Genomic DNA, 20321 nt, shown 5'->3' on the forward strand with positions numbered 1-20321 from the left:
AGTTTGTCACAAATATGCTATAGCAGAAATGCACGCTTCTGTATACTTAAAATATAGAATGGCATATTATGATGAAGGTAATCAGCAGGCTTTTGGAGGGGAGAGCAGTTCTATCAGCCTATTCCACTAATGATTTTATAGTAGTCAACCAGTTAGAGTTAAAAAGCGTTCTTATTAACGAGTTAGGGTAACCCAGCTGATAGAAAAATGTCATTGCTACTACATGTTAGGCACATATCTGGTGGTCATCACCAGGGTAGACAGCTGCTGGAAGTGTTATAGTTTTTCTTTATCACATAATGTTTAATCATTATCAGACATCAGTCTGAAAAAAATAATCAAATCACAAAAAGGGCCAAAATTCAAAGAAACTCTTTAATTTTGACCAAAATTGGCAGAAAGCTTTTCAATACAATTGAAAATGCAATTATGTACTCAAATAGTACTGTTTTGAAAAGTTTGGGAAATATTTAGCCCTAGGTGATATATTGTATGCATTTTCCCCATACTTTTTGCCTTCAGTTAAAGCAAAAGTCTATAGACACATAACAATATGAGCTTGTTTGTACCATGTAATACATCAAAATATTTGTCATGTGTAGAAGGGGTTGATTTGAGAAAAGTTTGTCTGCTATTTTTATGAAGTTATGCAGATAAGATGACCCTACCTCTTAATTATAAAACAAAAATATTTTTGATGTTATCTGCTCAGCTGCAGACATAAGTCTAAAGCACACATGGTACATCCGTAATTATCTTATCTTCTTACCATCCTCGAATACGACAATACATGTAAACTACTTATAAAAGTAATGACTCTTATTGGAAGAGCTGCAGAATGTCTTGTATGAATAGATCATGTGAATAACGAAGCATAACCATGTACTCTTATATAACCCTACACATAATTATGAGCTACTGAATGTCTAATGCAACATTCTTTTAACCTCATAAAAATAGCCACAGTAATTTGCAGATAGTTGAAACATTACTATTCTCCCTCAGAATCTGTCTGAAGAGCTCAATACTCTCTTGCTACACTTGTCACTGTCACAGTACTATGTATCAGAGCACACCAAATCTTCCTACAGCATTTCCATCTCCTTGTCTCACAAGTACTCTCACGCTCATACTGCACAAAGGTGAGGATAGCTTCTGGAGCAGGTTGCAGCACCATCATGTTAGAAACAAGATGTTCTGGGCTAAATATCACCCCTGCATTTTTGACAGGTGATACTTAAAAATACTGAAATGTTGTATGATTCCATCTGTATTATTGATAACTTGCATGTTTCAGGTGCTACCTGAAGGAGACCATTGTTGGTGGCAATTTCTCACTTGTTTTATCCAGAGATGTTTGCTTCTTATCACAGTACAATGAAGATATCATGGAGGCATAGAGGAGGAGAGAGAGGCAGCCTATCTGAGCTGCACCCTGGGTGCTCAATTTTTGTCTTCAGTCATCTTTTTTCAGAGTAGTAGCCGTGTTAGTCTGTATTCGCAAAAAGAAAAGGAGTACTTGTGGCACCTTAGAGACTAACAAATTTATTAGAGCATAAGCTTTCGTGAGCTACAGCTCACTTCATCGGATGCATTTGATGCATCCGATGAAGTGAGCTGTAGCTCACGAAAGCTTATGCTCTAATAAATTTGTTAGTCTCTAAGGTGCCACAAGTACTCCTTTTCTTTTTGAGTCATCTTTTTGTACATGAAAGCTGAAGTAGAATTACATCCACTGACAGCATGAATGTTTGGCAGTGTAAGACATTTCCATTCCCAGCTCCATAGCCACTCTGTCCATGGGAATGAATCTCTTCTTTTGGCCAACACCAGTTTTGAAATAGAATTCATTTTCCCCAAGAGTAGACCAATATCTTGGGCACATAGATGCAACATCTGGATCTAAGCTCCACATTAGCACCCTATTTACTGAGTGTTTGCTTTGCATGAGCAACATGCAAGAACATGTGTATCTGCTTCCTTGTGATCTGCCTTGAGTTCTGGTATTGCAGAATGGTTACCAGATGCTACTTTTACTGCTTTTGAGATATCATAAAAATCTAGCAGCAAGGTATACTTCACAACCAGGTAACAATCTCTCTTCATACTTCATAATTCAGTCATAGAGAAGAAATTCTGTAATGTCTGATTTATTCTTTGAATTTGATATAATCTTCAAGCAGTGCTTTAGTAATGATATTAACACAGTGGGGTTCCAAACTTGCATTTGGACGTTCCCCCTGAGGTCTCTCTCATCAGATGACTGATTCTTCATTTGCATGCTTGTCACCAACAAGACCAGTGTCTTGACATTTTAATCAAAGGATAATGTTCAGCAGCTGATCAGACAGTTCCCCAAAAGTTTTGCACTTGGCAGTATCAGTGTACACCATCTGCAGAAGCATCATGAGGTCAATAAATAGCTAATGTTGGCTCATCGGCTGATAGTAGCTCAACCACTGACAGATTTTAATCCAGCCAAGATTATGTGTTGCTCTTTTGGGTCTTTCTTAGCAATCCATCCAAATTGAAGAAGGAAAGTGGGAGAAGTGCCAACTCATACTTCAACAAACCCTGGACATCAACATCTCTGGACTTGACAAGTGCAGTTAGCTTACTGAATGTCTGACAATAGTTATTGCTTGTGCTGTCTGCTTCAGATGCTCAATGGGTTTGTTGAGATTACCAAATGATTTGAGATTATATTTTTTTTTTATGGCATCAAAGAGGTCTACCTTATCCCTTTGCACTCGACTGGTTACAAACTACTTCATTTATTTTATCCCGCTCCCTCTTATTATGCCCGAGCTTTCTGCAATTTCAGGTGGAGACACAGTAGACATTGCAATGTACACAAGTGGCTGTCTGCTGTCTTGACTAGTTCCAGGTTCAGTACTAAAAGGATCTGTCATTCTTTCAGTCACAACTTTGGTAGTATCTTGGACATTTTCATCAGCAGTCATGCACTCTATGGTTGTTTCTTTGTGGAGATCTGCCGCTGAAGGCTGCATTCCACACATTTGTTTTGTCATAGCTATTAATGAGTCAAGTAACACTTGGTCAGAGCCTTAGCTTCAGTGCAAAGATGTGGATGCTTCGCATAATCCTTGTTGAGAGATTGTTCAAATGGCCACACCATGCCATATACCACTGAAGGGTCAGGCAGTCCGGTCTACTGCTCCCAGACTGTCAATTAAGGCATGATATGTATCTGGCCTCTCCTCCTCCATAAGCCTGTCTTCTGCTACATTTATACAACCCCATCTAGCAAAATTCACATGACCACACTGGAAGTCAAGTGGAATCATCTCTGTGAATGTGTCACGCTCCACGAACATGATATCATCTCTCATTGTCTCTATGTAATCCATTAATAGTTGGACAAAATCCATTATATAGTTTTCCCAGAAGCGTATTTGAACAATTTTTTCCTTCGGTAACTTAAGTGTCTATCAGCTGGCAGAGTGATTGGGTGCTGGTCATGAAGTCTGCCATGGCATTTTAAATATTGATAACATTTTATAATTAGGAGGTAGGGGTCTTCTTATCTGCACAACTTCATATAAATAGCAGGCAAAAAACCCCCAATCCCTTCTCAAATCAGTCCATTCTAAAAATAATGTCAAATATTTTGATGTATTACATGGTACAAACAAGCTCATACCATTATATGCAACAGACTTGCTTTAACCAAAGGCAAAAAAATATGGAAAAATGCATAAAATATATCACCTGGGGCTAAATATTTCCCAAACTTTCTAAAACAGCACTATTTTTGAGTACATAGCTACATTATCAATTGTATTTAGAAGCTTTCTACCAATTTTGGTCAAAATTAGACTGTTTCTTTGAGTTAGGGCTCTTTTTGTGATTTTATGATTTTTTTCCGTTTGGATGCCGAAAATGTTTAAACAACATTATGTGATATAGAAAAAACAGTACCATTTCCAGAATCTACATCCACCCTGGTGATGACCACCAGATATGTACCTAACAAGTGGTAGCAATGAAGTTTTTCTAGACGATGGGTTACGCCTTAGTGCCTAAAATGGGTCTGAGCTGGTAGACTACAGATTTTCCCACCCCAATCAGCCTCACTAAGCAACATCAACAGTAACTCTGGGGAAAGTTCATGTCTTTATGGCTCCAGGAAAGATCAATATAATTGCCAGAGTGGTAAGGAGACAAAATAATGGAAACTACGCTAAAATTAAACAAAACATATGGAGAAAGTTTGTCCCACACTTACTTTCTAAAGACTTATCACTCACAATTGGATATAATCTTTCCATAACCCTCAGATACCATATACAACAGATATTTAAACCTACTATCAATGACAGAAAAATGTGGAAAAATTGAAAATGTGAATATGGTGACTGAAAACATGTCAGATACTCTCAGGTACTTTTTGTTAAATAAATGCTACTATAGCAAATGTTATAAGCTATACCCAATTAGCTGTCTCAAAATATAGCATAAAGAATTTGTGATTCATGATCAAAGTATGAAATAATCACTTTAAAGACAATTGCTTTCACGTCTCTTTCTAAATACAATATTTTTAATTACTGGAGAATCAATTACTTCTTATATTTATTAGAAACAGAAAGGATACAATAATGTGTCGATCTGATGGATTCCTCTGACGTGTCCTTTCCAGTTGAGATAACTGCTTAGCCTCTCGATTCTTTGCTGTTAAAGTTGCTTTGAGATCATCCTGCAAATATATTTATACCATTCTGTATATGTTGAAATAGAGCTAAGGGTATCTGAAATACATTTGTCTGCATTTATGAGTTGTCCAGAAAACTTAGACAAATTTTTTTGCTCTAAATCAAACCAGGTTTTTATGGACTAATTCTGTGAAATGATGAGCACTTCCTGAAAAGGAGATCAATGCGCACTAAGGGTGCTCAGCACCTTGCAGGATTGGGCCCCAGGCTGTGTGTGCCATCTTTTAAATTTTTGGAGGGAAAAATGTGAACAAAGATCAGGAGTTCTTAAAGAAGAGTTTAGTAGAGGGGCAAAAAGCCACAATTCTACAATCAAGAAAGAGGTTGACTTTGGCTAAAAGCCCATGCTGGTTCAGTGGCAAAGTGTAGCCAGCATTTAGAAATAAAAAAGCAATATATATAACAAATGGAAAAAGGAGAAACAGCAATCAATATAAATTAGAAGTATGAAGTGCAGAAGATTGATAAGAGAAGCTAAAAACATCAGGGAAAATCCACAGCGGGCAGGACTAGAGTTTTAAAGTACATTAGGAACAAAGAGAGCCTAGCAATGTTATAGGCCCACTACTAGATTAAAATGGTAAAATGTTGTTAATGATGCAGAAAAAGCAAAGGTGCTCAATAAATATTTCTGTTCTGCATTTGGAAAGAAGCAGGATGATGTACTCATATCATATGAGAATGAAGTACTTTATAGTCCATTAGTAACTGAGAAGGATGTTAGACAATATCTACTCAGGATAAACATTTTTCAATCAGCTGGCCTGAATAACTTGCACCCAAGAGTCCTAGAAGAGTTAGCTGAGGTGATCTGTAGCCCACTGATATTAATTTTTAGTAAATCTTGGAATTCTGGGGAAATTCCAGAAGACTGGAAGAATAATAATGTTGTGCCTATATTCAAAAAAGGCAAACAGGGTGATCCATGGAATTATAGGCTGGTTAGCCTGACGTCAGTCCCTCGCAAAATAGAACAGAAGCCGATGCTGGATTGAATTAATAAAGAATTTAGAAATAGGAATACAATTAATGCAAATCAACATAGTTTTAAGGAAAACAAGTCCTGTCAAACAAACCTTATTTAGTTCTTTGAAGAGATCATACATTTGGTTGATAAAGGTACTGTGTAGATATAACAATTAGACTTGTAAGGTGTTTGACTTAGTATTGCACAACATTCTGATTTAAAACTTGGCACTATACAATATCAAGAGAGCATATGTTAAATGGATTAAGGACTGGCTACCTAACAGATCTCAACAAGTAGTTGTCAATGGAGAATCATCACTAAATGGGGGTATTTTAAGTGAGGGTCTACTGGCATCAGGACTAGGCCTGATGCTATTCAACATTTTCTTCAATGCCCTGGAAGTAAATATAAAATCACAGCTGATAAAGTTTCCAAATGACACAAAGACTTGTTTTAATTCAAATTAAATTAGTTCAAATGTGAAGGGTTCATTCAATTAACATTGTAAAGTCTCTTTATTTCATATACACAGAAATTTAGTTGTTGTCCTAAAGCATTTGCAAACAAGTTTTACATATCTCGGGAATGCCATTTTGGAGTTCTGAGATGTGATATGATGGAGTTCTGTTGCTTTTGCAAGTTGCTGCACATGCACACTATTCTACATGTACTCTATAAACCACTCTGTCCTCCCTCCCCCTATTGGGACACTTTTCTCTAGAGGATTGGACCCCCTCCTCTCAGCTGTTTCCTGAAGTTTCAAACATGTTCCGGGCTGCAATTCCAATGTATTGTTGTGAGTTACACATCTATACATTTTTGTTGTAATAATTATTTTTAATAAGAAAAGTTTAAATAATTTGGTATACTTAACAAGCTTCACAAAAATGGGTATAAGAATACACTAAATTTTGAGAGAAAATATACCATATAGTACCTACCCTTTTAAGTTTTACTATGGTCCCGTAACTTTTCAGAGGGTCAACAACTTTGGCTTCTAGCCTTTCAACCTGGAAAAAAAGTCAAATTATCCAAGTCCTCTGCATATTAAATATATTTCTAGAAAACTGATTGCTTTAAGAGAAATGTTGATTCTATCCTACTAGGATTTTAACCACATTCACTGAAGAAACAGTGGAAGCAGAGGAATATATATATATATTACATGTATTTATATAGGAAAAAGCAGAACCAATAAAACTAATCAAGAAATAACTTTTCTTGATTAATCCCTAGTGTAACTTCTTTTATTTCAATAGCACTATACCAAATGAGGCTGGGAATTCTAAGAACTGACTACTGGAAATAGACAATGTTAAGTCTCTTAAATTCTACAGCTCTTAAGAGATTAAAAATAAACGTATTTGTTTTTAAATGTTAGATTATGGATTTTAAATTGTTTGTCATTAATATGCTTTATTAGATGCAAAGCTCCAGATTTTTGAAAGCTACGGGAGCAGCAAACTATGTATTCAAAAAATCAGAAATATTATGCAAATATATTAAGGCATTCACAGATATTTACATTTGAAATTTTGTTTTAATACCTTCTACATGGAAAAACAGATAAAAATGGCTAGACAGGTAATGGAGCTATGACTATGCATGTCATACAATATTGTGTCTGTTTTATTGTTACCTTAGAACAGAAGTTGGCCCAATAAAAGATATACCTCACCCACATTGTCTCTTTAATATCCTGGGATCAACACAGCTACAACATCACTGCATACAAAAATGGAACTTATTGTTACCTTGTCCTTCCTCTCTCTCTCTGCTTCTACCTCCCCTTTTGTCTTGCCTAACTGTGAGCTTTTGAGGCCAAGGACTTTCTACTGAATGACTATAGACCCCATAGCATACTAGTGCCTGTAATAATAAAGTGTGTGACACAGGCAGACAATCAATGAACTGTCATCCTTATTCACTCATTTACAATTATGCCTTTCATAATACTATGCTCTCTTTTATATAGATATGCATCTCTTTTATAGGGGCACATTAACTTGTTAAGTAACATAAAAAGACCTCTGTTGCTACACAGTTTATAAAGCAAAGTTCCAACTCCAATGAAGTCCAGTAAAGCTCTACAATTACAAATAAAATCAGACCAACGATTTTAAAACCAGGGATCTTAAAAAAAAATGTTGTGATGAAAGAAAAAATGCCAGCCAAGTTAAAGTTAGGTTCCACAGAGGAAGAGAAATTTTGGGGACAGACCTGTTTCCTAATTATTATTAATGAACAAAGCTTAAGATCCAAATAAAAACTGCTTAACATGACTGTGAAGGGTACTATAAATAATCTCAATTGTTCCAAAGTTCGACATGACTTAAGCACTGCATTAAGAACTGGACTTTTTAGAACCATAAATGTTTATCCTAATCTTTACGGAACTAAATCCCATTATTTTTCTTCGCTGGCTTTTTGTCTCCTGACTTTCCTCGCATCCTCTGCACGTTTTTCTAATCTTCCTCTTTTTTTACTCATCAAAGAAACCAGGTTTGAAACTGGAGATCTGCAACACTAGATGACTACAGCATGTGGAAATTAAAAGGCTCTTAAGCTAATATTCCTGGAACTTTTATGAATTAAAGAACTTCAAAATCTTTTTAAGTACCTGGCGCTGTTGCAGAAGAATGAATGGAATCAGCAGTCCTTATGAGCTATTTCACTTGCTAGTTCTGACAAAATGCATATGAAAGCTGCTGCATAAGTTGATGCCCACAAAGAGGAGAAGGGGAATGGAGACAGAGAGACAGATGGATAACAAGAGATGGAACTTATGTAGCCATTCCCTGTTCTCTTTTTTACCTTTTTCTCGGTCTGTCTTTTTCCTCCCCATCCCAATTAATTGTTGGAATGGTGGAAAATGGCTTGACTGAAGGGCCACAATTTTAAAGGTATCTAGGGGCCTAAAGGGCAGATGTGGAGAACTTAGAGGGCTACTGATAATTGAGCATATTAAAAAACACAAAAACCATTTCCCTTCTCCCTTTGTATGGTTATTCAGCAGGCGTGAAGGGGTTAATTTCTTTCTTGAAACAAGACAAGCGGTAGTGACTGTGGGGAAGTTGCCTAGCTTGAATGAAGGAACTAGCAGGAACTAAAGCCACTGGGGGGTAATTAGTGCAAAACCTTTGACAGGTAAACATGTTTGGAGTGGAGAAGTATCACCTTCTGGAGGAAACTGACTATACTTGTTTTGACTGGGTTCAAGACACCCAGCAAACAAAGTATTATATCAAGTGACCAGCCTGATATAGAAGAGGAGTCACTTTCTCTCCATGCAAGAACTGATATGACACTGTGCACAAGAGAGACAGACCCTGCAGAAAGGGTCTAAAGGACTGAAACTGACCAGGGTATGGTATGATGGTATGTATGGTAGAGAAGTATTAGGTTGTAAGCATGCAATAAGCTATTTATTGTTTTACAGTACGTTTTCTCCATAAAGCTTTTGTTCTGAACAAGCTGGCTGGTCACTGCTCTATCCTGTCATTACCTCAGGAAGAGAACAGGACAGCAGGTTCTGAACTAGACTCCAACTTATTAAGATGACCACAGTGAACTGAAGGAGGAATTACAGCCTAAATCCCTGATCTGGAGTAAGAGGAATGTGGTTTCCCACCCCGAGAAAAGTGACAGGTAGAGACCTGAGTGGGGTTTCCTCAAAGAAATCAAGAAGGGGGCAGAAGTGCAATTACCTTGGAAACTGTGACAATGAGATTCTCAAGAGTGCCTAGATGCCTAACTCATTGAAATCAATGGGAGTTAGGCATCTACATGCTTCCAAAATCCCACTAGGAACCTATCTGCATCTCTAGATGGCTAAATACTCTTAAAAATCTGGCCCTAAATACACAGTGAAAGGACCAGATATAGCACTTTTATTTTCAATTGCCCTTTCTGAGTAACAAGGCAAACCGCGGCCAGTGGGAGCCATGATCGGCCGAACCTGCGGACGCAGCAGGTAAACAAACCGGCCTGGCCCACCAGGGACTTTCCCTGAACAAGCGGCGTCCCAAGTTTGGGAAACACTGCCTTGATACATTTGATGTCATAAACTCACCCATTTTCCAGCTGTCTACAATAACTGATAACAAAGTGAATTATACCTAAATTCTAATTCAAAATATGAGCAAAAAAACAACAAGTTTAAAACACATTGAGGCCTTTTTACATATTATAACGAATGTAGAACATCCCCATCCCAATAAATAAATGGCCACTTTTTCTCTTTTGCATGTTACCTTTAACATCAAAATAAGCTTTGTTTAGAGTGATCTTAAAATCATGAACCAAACTCATCTGGGTAAAATGGCCTATTTCAGGACAGTGTCAAACTATTCTTAGGGCCCCAATCCTACAAAATAATTATGTGTTTGGGATGACTCATGTGAGTCAAGTTATTGAAATCAAAGAGACTATTCACACATGAAAAGTTAATCATCTGCATAATTCTTTTCAGGAGCCTAATTTTGGGAATACAAAGCATAATAATTTAACATTGAAAAAAGAAACACAAATAACATTTAATAGATTTTGCAGAAGAGGTGACTTACAGTATCATTCCAGTTTCCAGAAGACAGCCCGAGTCACAAAACCAAAAAACAAATATTTATTAAGCATAATCTATAGCCCAATAAAATCCATTGGCTCTTCTCATCTCCACTGAAGACCTGGTATCTGTCCCTCATTCTTCAAAACGTGTGAGAAGCTACTCAGGGGGACTATTCACAAGGCATGGAGTTAAGTATGTGTGTAAGGCATTTCACAGTTGGGGCCTAGGTCTTCAGAAAGGTCATTAGTAGGGTAAACTATGAAAGCTGGTGGAGCTTATTTAGCTTTGTTCCTAAGGCATTTGTTACTAATGCATTTAAAAGTGGTTTTCCTCAGTCTTAAGAGAGAACCAAGATATACATTATGGTAATCATATTAAAAAGATAAGTTTGCAAGAACAACATGCACAGCTTTAATTCTATACCTCTGCTTGGCGATAATCTTGAAGTTTGGAAAATTCATCTGCAAAATTTTTCAATCCAAGTTTTAAGCTTGGTGTCTCAGTAGCTGCATATGCATATATTTCATTTACTAGAAGGTCTGCTTTGTCTCGTAGTCTAGCAGTTTTACGTACATATGCAGCAAATATTTGGCACAATTCACCAAAATGTTTTTCCACATTTGAAACAGCTTCTCGTACTTGTCTAGTTTGATTGTCCCTAGAGACCAAGGAAAAATGAAAAACAAGCAAAAAAACCAACATGATTAAAATACATACAGATTAAACAGATTTGACAGTACTGTCATCACTATACCATAAACAACATATTTCAAATTGGTCATTTTACTTCTGGGCAAAATGGAAAATTATTAGAGGAAAATTATATTTAATATTCTGATGTGGTGTTTGCTTATCTAAAAAAGACAAATCAAATAATAAAAAATTGAAATTTATATTTCAGCCTAAGACTCACCAAACTGAACTTTAAAAAGTAAAAATGCCGTAACTGCAGACCCAAACCAGATACATCCACATACTTGAGAAAATCTTCATAAAACTCCTATGCAGTTAGGTGCTTTGGAAATCTTAGTAGCGATGTATCCGCATCTTTAGACATCTACAGACATTTAAAAATCTGTCCCAGAGAAATTAAAGCCCCAATACTGCAGACACTTACACACAAGCTTAAATTTAAGCATGAATGATCTCACTTAAATTAGTTGCTCAAGACTGACAGGAAATCAGTGGAAGAACTAGGAACTGAACCCAGGCCCCCTGAGTCCTAGTCCAGGACCCTAACCCAAAACCACCCCAATCTCTTAAAATACAAAAATCCCCAATACATTAATGTGTGAATGTTAAACCATTATTAGAACTTACATGCAAGTCTCTGAATGTCTCTATCTATCATTGGTAGTAGAACAAGTTATTTGAATAGATGGATGGAAACACCTTTTTTCATCTGTAGCTCTCAAAGCATTTTTCAAAGAATCCAAGTATCCATATCCCCATTTTACAGATGGAAAAACTGAGGCACAAAGTGGTGAATTGATTTATCCTAACTCACAGACAGCAAGAATGTGACAGAGCTGGGAACAAAAGCCAGGTCTCCTGATGCACAGTCTAGTGATCCTTCCTTGGAATGTACTCAAAAGTGCCAGTGTGCATTGGTTTTGAAAGTAAAGTTCTGTAACTATAGAAGTAAACAAAGTCTATCAGCTTCAGGAACTCATTTTTTTCCCCTGAAGTCCTCAATACCAACTTCATAGTTACCCTCATTTCAATTTTTCAAAGTGAAAGTTTAAAAAATTTGTTAGGCATGACAACAAATACTAAATACAAATAAAACGGATCTTTACACCACTTATGTAAAGATCCATTTTTATTATTGTGTGAAGTAAAACCATTCAGTATTTTAGAAGTCTCAGTGACTTAAAGGAGATAATCAAATTTAAAAAAAAAACCTGCCTCACTTGTCTGAATTTTTTTAAACTTACAAACTTTATACCTAATTTACTATAACTGAAAGAATAAAAAGGGTTTCCCCTTGTTTTTTAACTTCATTCAATTCACAACAGTTTGAGTATAGTCATTTCCAATGTTTCTTTTGTATTGTTAGTCTGTTTCTCCTGTTTTAATGCAGGTTTTTCACACAGCAACAGAGGAGAAAAAGTATTTTAAAACAGGAAAATATGAACGTAAACCCCACAAAAATCAGCAGCGAGACACTGAGGCAGGCATAGTACCAGAAAACAACTTGACTTTTATGGGGTTCTGCTCAGGCATAGGGCTCTGCTCATGTTGATTGCAGGATCAGGGCCTTAGTTTTAATGGTTCTAACTTTCACAAGAGGTAAATAAAATCTAGCACAAAGAGTATGAATTATTTAAACAAAACAAAAAATAAAAACCCTAATTGTAAGAAATATTTACAATGCTATCTCCCTCACAATAGCAAACAAATAAAGTATTCATTATGCAATACCAACAACATAAAATGTTGCAGAGTAAAACTCTGGTGCATAAAATTTTATGTGAGCCTTTTGGTTAGGTGGGTTGGCGGGAGGAGGAGTATTTACAGAAATATGTGCCTGCCCAATGGAACTCAAATACTATGCTCCAATAGAGCTTAGGAAGTCCTGGAAGCAGGTACCTTCTCTACCTAACCTCCTTAGAGTTCATAGGTATGGTCTTGTGAAACAGGGTGGATCGTCAAAAATATGCAAGGTAAATTTTCACATATCAACATCTTTGACTGAATGTATTAACTGTAAGGGTAAAATAATATATATGTAAATTACTTTAATTGGTTATATTTTGCTTTTTATATGAGTATGTATTTTAATACTAATACAAAGCTATGTATTTGATAAGAATTTTATTAATTAATTCAGAAACTCAAGCTAATGATGGGTTCTGAATAGGACTTAAATTTCAACTTCCAACCAAACACCTGTATATTTTATACTTATTAATCTTCGCGAAGCAGTCCATAAATTGAAGTCAAGACTTATTCAGTTGGCATTCATATTTTGATTGATACTTCAGTCTCTGTTTAATAAGTGCCTTCAGTTGAGGGTCTCAACTCTGCTGATCCTACATATAGTAGCACTTCAATGCTACTGGCAACATAATTCTACTGCTGCTGAAGTTCATATGATTCTCAATGGATTCATTGGTGCCCACAATAACCCAATTCTGCAAATGTTAACTACCAATTGCAGAGTACATAAGAAGTCCTATTATCCCCAATAAAACTGCTCACTGTGCTTGGTATGGTATGGAAGATCAAGCCCTATGTTATTAGCAACACAGGACAAAATCCTTAGCCTTGGAATTTGCTCACATCTCACTTATTTGGAGGAAAAATTTAAAACCTCTTTCATTTGTGTGAGTAGCGATTCTGACAGCCTGAAATGATCCTGGCTTTTAATTTTGACCATTGTCACCAACCTTCCAAACCCCAAAAAATCAAAGGAAATTCAATACTTCAAGACCAGAGTATTGTCTCACAGTCTATATTTTCTTGACAAGACAGAGATGTGAAAATACATGCTGAAAATGAATGTGTGTATGTTATCCTGAGTCTTTCGGAAGAAAATACCACTGCAGAGGAAGATCAGTTTATATTACCCCAAAGTAAGCAGGCACAATTTGAGGTAGGGAGGTTGTTTTCTTTTAAAGACAAATACTAGGGGATAGTCTCCCAGCTCCCAATGCTTTTCTCAAGTCTACTACCATCTAAATAAGGGATATTTCTCAAACTGAGTGAGAATATAAAAAAATCTCATTGAAAAGCCCACCATACAATCTTTCTTCCACAATTAACACTAACCTAATCTCTAGTGAGGGGTCCCTCCCCTCTCCTATTGAGCTGTCTGACATTGTTTACATATAACCACCACCTCCCCCCTTCAAATAATGAGAGGGAACTTAAGACAGGTCTGCCCAAACATTCAGCAACTTTGTGCCTATAGGTTTCAGAGTAGCAGCCGTGTTAGTCTGTATTCGCAAAAAGAAAAGGAGTACTTGTGGCACCTTAGAGACTAACAAATTTATTTGAGCATAAGCTTTCGTGAGCTACAGCTCACTTCATCGGATCGGATTCACCGATGAAGTGAGCTGTAGCTCACGAAAGCTTATGCTCAAATAAATTTGTTAGTCTCTAAGGTGCCACAAGTCCTCCTTTTCTTTTTGTGCCTACAGTTTCCCCATGTGAACAGCATTCAATCCTGACAGATACAAATTACAATTCCTTAAAGGAAGGTGTGAAAAGGTTAGTTTGTTTTTTAAAATGCTACTTAAAGGCAATAAAAGGACTGAGAGGACAAGGCTTGATTATATTAGCACCTAGTCTCCATTTTATCCCAGCATACTAAACCCCTAGATACATTTTGTTGCCTAGACTTTATAGTGATGGGCACAGTATGAAATGGCTTAAAACAGACAGATGGGATGAGCAGAACGAGACTGGTCATGTATAGGTGCAGGTTACTATACTTTTTTGTTGGAATATATCCGGCTTTATTTTCACTTTGAACATCCTGTGTTACGCTTACCCAAACTATTGTATTTAGGTTTTTAAAAGCTATTTTTGGCAAAAACCCCTCTTCCCCCCCCTCCCCCATTAACATAACAACATAAAGACTGGACTCATCAACTTTAGACAAATATAAACCAGCTAATATGAAGATAATAAACCCAGCCCTTCCCCAAAAAAACCCCTCAGGGTACCCTGTCTCAAAAGCCTGCGGCCGATGGGTAACAAATCAAGACTGGGGAAGCCAAAGAGCCAACCTCTCCCTCTTCCCCCTCCCCGCAAGCCTGGCCACAAATAACAGGGAGGGACTCTGCGCCCGCTCCCGCCAACGGGACTCCGTCTGCCTGCTCCCCTCCCGCGCCCCAATAGCGGGGGCTTCGTCTGCCCCCCTCGCTCCAACAGCCCAGACCTCGCGGCCACGCGCGGGCGGGGGCGGGGGCGGGGGCGCCATTCCAGGCACGCGGAGCAGGGGGCACCGCATTTACCTGGCGTCCAGCCCGCGGCCTAGCATCATGATGGCGGCCGGGGGAGAAGGGGAGCCGCGGCGCACGCTCCGCTGACACCCAGTTCCCATGGCCACCGAGCGCCGCCCACGGCCCGGGCTGCTGAGCCGGGCCCTCCCCCAACGCCTTCCTAGGCTTAGAGTCTGACTGAACGTTGCCAAGACTCACTGCCTCCCAGCAGGTCATAAACGGCGATTCTGTGTCCTAATAATGACCACTTCTACCCGCCAGCCACATACTTCTCTTTTTCTAGGGCTGAGGACAAGGTAGCTCTGACATCCAGCTGGCACTGCCCTCCGGTATTCCTCCAGGGTACAGAGAGAATTTGCCGCATTCCTGGGCAAGAGATACGCAGCTACCTATCTAGTGTCCACTGATGATCGTCTGACCCTGAGTTTAGAAATCTTCTCATCAAGAGGCCTCACGTACACTCTTACCCAAAGCCCGTTGAAGTGAAAGACTGACTGGACTAGGATTTTTGAATCAGACCCATACACTGTACGTTGAACAACGTGGGAGATATGATCCTTGAGGGATGCTACGAGTCTTTCAGCAATGGCAAACGGTTGCCCATCATCACAGACAGGAACCTCTTGTGTGCAAGCCTCAAGCACACAAACTAGGGCAGAATCTGGCAATCCAGAAATCATTTCAGCCATCTCTGGAGTGCAACCCCCTCTGGACAGGAATGTAGCAGCATTTCAGCAGTTAGCATAGACTGGATATATATGTAGGACATCACTGCAACATACGATCGTCTTCATTTCAGATAATGGAATAGGCCAAGGTGTGTTACTACAAACGGATCCACATGGGCACAGAAGTCCATCTGCAAGGATTAGCTTGCATCATCAGGGTCTTATATAGTATTGGTCTGTTGCATATGTGTTGGTCTGACTGCCTCTTTTGACCCAGCACATATTGTTTTTATGTTTTATAACTTTATAAGAATGTTCCTATTTCAAGTTGAATTATTTTTGTTTAAATTTGCAGAAGTTTTCTTACATATTCTCTTACATTATTTAAGTTTATTATTATTATTCTATTTGCAGATGTAGCTATGCTAGCAACCTCTCCATCTTTCTATCAAATTTGAGGCACATCAATCAAATGTAGTATGTAGGTGCCCGACATTCTTAAAATGAGCATAAAAAATTTAATTCCAGGTGAACTCTGCTATTGCCATTGTAATTTCAAAAACTTCTATGTTGGTTTTTAAACCCTCCCCCCCCCCCCCCCCGTTCTCTCCTCTTTATTTTTGTTCATTTTTTCAGAAGAGGCTCCTACAGTTCCCTTGCTTGAACCAGGGGTCTTGACCAGCTCTGTTTCTGTCTTTTTTTCTCAAGATCAAGAGACAGGTTCTGGGAACAATTATCTGCTAATGTAGCAGTTATCAGTTCCAGGTTCAGGGTTGTGATGGGGTCCCCAGGATGCAACATGGACTGTGGGACTGTTGAGTCCTCTGTCCCACCAACTTGGGCTGCCTCTCATACTGTGATGCTGATGTCAAGCTACAAACCTCTGGCAGGTACTGCACTTACACAGACATCCACAAGCAAGGACACAGCCAACTGAGTTACATGAATGACCTCCCAGCCACTCATGAACCAACAATAGAGAGGCTCCAGCCAATTGCCCCCAGCTCCTTAGTCTTGCACCGCAGGACTCTACTGCCTTACACTGCTCAAGACTCCCTTGGGCAGTGCAAGTTCATTAAGTAGTTCACCACTCCCTCAGTGTGGCATGGACACACACTTGCCTTTGTAAACTGAGCTGAGATTTCCCAAACACTTTAACCAAAATGCACTGTTTTAGGTAAAATATAAAACAAACATATTAACTGTAGAAAGACAGATTTTAAGTGATTATAAATGGTAGGCATAAAGGTCAGAGATAGTTACGTTAAGAAAATAAAAAGTAAACACACTTGCTAAATCCAAAATTTTAGTCTAATCAAAAATTGAATCACACAACTTTTCTCATCCTGACAGATGGTACAAGCAGGTTACAGTTCCTTAATCCATAGGCTGGGACTACCTTCCAGCCAGGGACCAATCTCCCCCAGTTCACAGTCTTTTTCCTCCAGAGCTTATTCCAGGTGTTGAGAGTGGGGGAAGGGAGGAGAAAAAGGCCAAGTGATGATGTCACTGTCTCTCTTTTATACTTTCTTCCAATTTGCTGGAAAGATCTTTGCTGTCACATGGGTGAGTCTGCCCGTAGGACATACATGCCTCCTCCTCTGTAGGATATTGGATTGTGTGTGGATGGGCCATTAATGCTGGCTGGCTATTGATGGCTATTCCTTTGTTGTAACTGAAAGGCTGGTTGTGGGTGTTCCCAGCCTTACAATATAACATATATATATTCATAACTTCACGTACAATGATAGTACATACAGTCCAACAGAATATTAATATTCAACAGATCAAGACTCTTCAAATGATACCTCACAAGGCATGCATTGTATAAAAACATATAATTCACAGTGGTGAATATGGGGGCTCCAGGGTGCTACTTTGAGGTAGAAGTGTCACAAGGGTGTTTTAGTTAAAAACAAGTTCATTAGAAAAAAATAAGAACATAAGAATGGCCATATTGGGTCTGACCAAAGGTCCATCTAGCCCAGTATCCTGTCTTCTGACAGTGGCCAATGAGGGAATGAACAGAACAGGTAATCATCAAATGATCCATCCCCTATCGCCCATTCCCAGCTTCTGGCAAACAGAGGTAGGGACACCATCCCTGCCCATCTTGGCTAATAGCCATTGAAGGACCCATGCTCCATGAACTTATCTAGTTCTTTTTTGAACCCTGTTTTAGTCTTGGCCTTCACAACATCCTCTGGCAAGGCGTTCCACAGATTGATTGCACTGTGTGAAAAAATACTTCCTTTTATTTGTTTTAAACCTGCTGCCTATGGAAGTTTTGCCATGAAAGTAGGAATAGAATTTGACCCTAATGGAATATTTTATCTCTTTCCCCGGCAGTAGTATCAGGTTCCCAACAAACTGCTGTATCTGGACACTAACTTTTGTAACATTAAATCAATATTTCCTGCTGTTGAAGTGCTGGCTTAAAATGGGATAATGACAAGGATATTGGTTTGTGATAACAACTATCACATAGTGGCATCCAGTACATATTTTATTTATCTTAAAACTGTGCCTTTGACTAGATTAGAAAATCTTGTAAACTCATGGTTGGGCATTTTTTATGGATACTGAAAACTGCTAAACTTAAACTACTCTTGGTTATTTTGTTTAGGACTTGAAATACAGCAGTCTTCAAATATGTAAAAGGTTGTCATAAAGAGGATTGTGATCGGTTGTTTTCCGTGTCTGCCGATGGTAGGGTAAAAAGCAATCAGCTTATTCTGCAGCAAAGGAAATTTAGGTTAGACAATAGGAAAATCTTTATAACTATAAGCATAATTAATGGCATAGGTATCAAGACACTGGTCTCAAACCCAGGCCCACAGGGTTATTGGGAAACAGTCTTAGCTGTCATGAAGTACCAAATTATTGAATTGCCATGGAATTCACAGACTTGGGTAAACCAGCTTCTAGAGTTCCATGACCTGCTTCCTGATTGGCCAAATAGTCTTGACCCTGATTACCTGATGACCATATATAAACTTCCTGCTTCCTTTCTGGCCTTGTTTGAGCAATAAGCCATTCTCTGCTGGTTGTTTCTTTGACCCTGTTTGACTCGGCCTTGCTATATGTTCCCCTTGGATTGGATCTCCTGGATATCGGACCTTTTGTGTGAACTCTGACCACTGATCTAGACTGCCCTTTGACCCACCTGACTCTTGGGCATTACAGTTTGCTCAGGCCACCTGTGGTGTCTGCTTAAATAATCCTTGACACAATTTGGCCCTCCCCTCTTAAGTATTGAAAGACATAGCCAATAAGTCTCAATGGAGAGTCCTTGTTTTTGGTCAGTGATTACCAGAGTTCAGTCACTGATGGGCTGGTCTCAGAGCTAACCCTTAGGCCTAGTATGGGGACAATGTTGCAGTGAAAACAGTGCAGATGCTGCATTAGCTGTGAAGTTCCCTGCTACCCAATGAAATCACTAAGAGCTGGGCTAAGCCATGGAACTTCACAACACCACATTACAGAAGTGGCAGTGAGTGGCAGAGAAAAAAGCAGCAAGCACCCAGCTGTGGCAGCAGGGACAATGGCAGAGATAACAGCAACAGACATAAGCAGTCACAGAGGTGTGCAGCAGCAGCGGAGTCATGGCTTGACACCCCCTCCTTTTCAGGGGTGGCAGGTGAACCCACATGAATGCCCCCTCTGAATTCTGAGCCTTAGCTGATCAAAGACAACCAACCAGCTGTGAATAGGATGCAGTGGAGGGAAAAGGGAATGGCATGTCAAAGGGACATTTGTTCATTGGACTTTCACACTGCAAATGGGAAACTGAGGCAAAGGACACTGCCCAACATATTGTCGGGTGGGTGTTTGTTTATGGTTACATACTTTTGAATGTGGTCATAGTGTTTTCTCAAATTAATGCTGGATTCCCTTTCCCTTCCAATTAAAGCTTTCTTTTGTTATACACAGTCTCAGTGCTTGTGAGAAGGAATATATTGCCTCTTAGAAGTGCCAAGGGTGGGGTTTAGTTTTCCCAGATTACTGAATGGGGGCTTGCACCAGTTCTGTTTTGTATTGTTAAGAGGAACCCCTAGGTTTTGAACTTAGCCCTTGTTGCTTGCCTCCACTTTCCAGAAGGCTTACATAAGCATCAAACTGGAGTCAGTCTAGCTAAGATAGCAGGAACAAATTGGTAGGGACAATGGACAAGATAAACCTGGAATGTAGAGACCAGGTTATACATGGATAGAGTATGCTACACAAGATTGGTTCCTGAAAAGTAAGCACATGAAGCACATGTTGCAGTGTATAGTTAGGAATGCAGATGTTACTAAAGATGTATAGAAGGAAGAGTTTTGCTATGTAACTTTGGATTTGTAATGGCAAAATAATTTGTGGTTTTTACTGTGGCAGCATGGGCCATGTGGCTTCTATTTACCGAGACTAGGCCCTGAACTGAGTGGCTTT

At 38.8% G+C, this 20321-nt stretch overlaps 2 protein-coding genes across 6 annotated transcripts in view; one reads left to right on the plus strand and one right to left on the minus strand.

Annotated features, from left to right (window-relative positions):
• Positions 1 to 4840, plus strand: part of RBM12B (RNA binding motif protein 12B) — a 41562-nt gene extending 36722 nt beyond the window's left edge. Inside the window, exon 4 of the transcript XR_006278722.1 lies at positions 4302 to 4840. The gene's annotated coding sequence lies outside the window, so the exon portion shown is untranslated. The remainder of the gene's footprint in view (positions 1 to 4301) is intronic.
• CIBAR1 (CBY1 interacting BAR domain containing 1) overlaps positions 1 to 15472 on the minus strand; it is a 33101-nt gene extending 17629 nt beyond the window's left edge. For 3 of the 5 annotated variants that reach the window (XM_038392014.2, XM_038392016.2, XM_038392013.2), the window contains exons 1-4: positions 15235 to 15389; positions 10694 to 10928; positions 6648 to 6716; positions 4619 to 4720 (exon numbers count right to left, since the gene is read on the minus strand). In XM_038392014.2, coding sequence (XP_038247942.1) covers positions 4619 to 4720; positions 6648 to 6716; positions 10694 to 10928; positions 15235 to 15323 — 495 coding nt within the window. In that variant the 5' untranslated portion in view covers positions 15324 to 15389. Of the gene's footprint in view, positions 1 to 4618; positions 4721 to 6647; positions 6717 to 10693; positions 10929 to 11590; positions 11904 to 15234 lie in introns of all 5 variants that reach the window. The other 2 variants (XM_038392015.2, XM_043507616.1) reach the window with 2 other exon arrangements.
• Between the last annotated feature and the right edge of the window lie 4849 nt (positions 15473 to 20321).

Source organism: Dermochelys coriacea, chromosome 2 (genome assembly GCF_009764565.3).
Source record: "Dermochelys coriacea isolate rDerCor1 chromosome 2, rDerCor1.pri.v4, whole genome shotgun sequence".
NCBI lineage: Eukaryota > Metazoa > Chordata > Testudines > Dermochelyidae > Dermochelys > Dermochelys coriacea.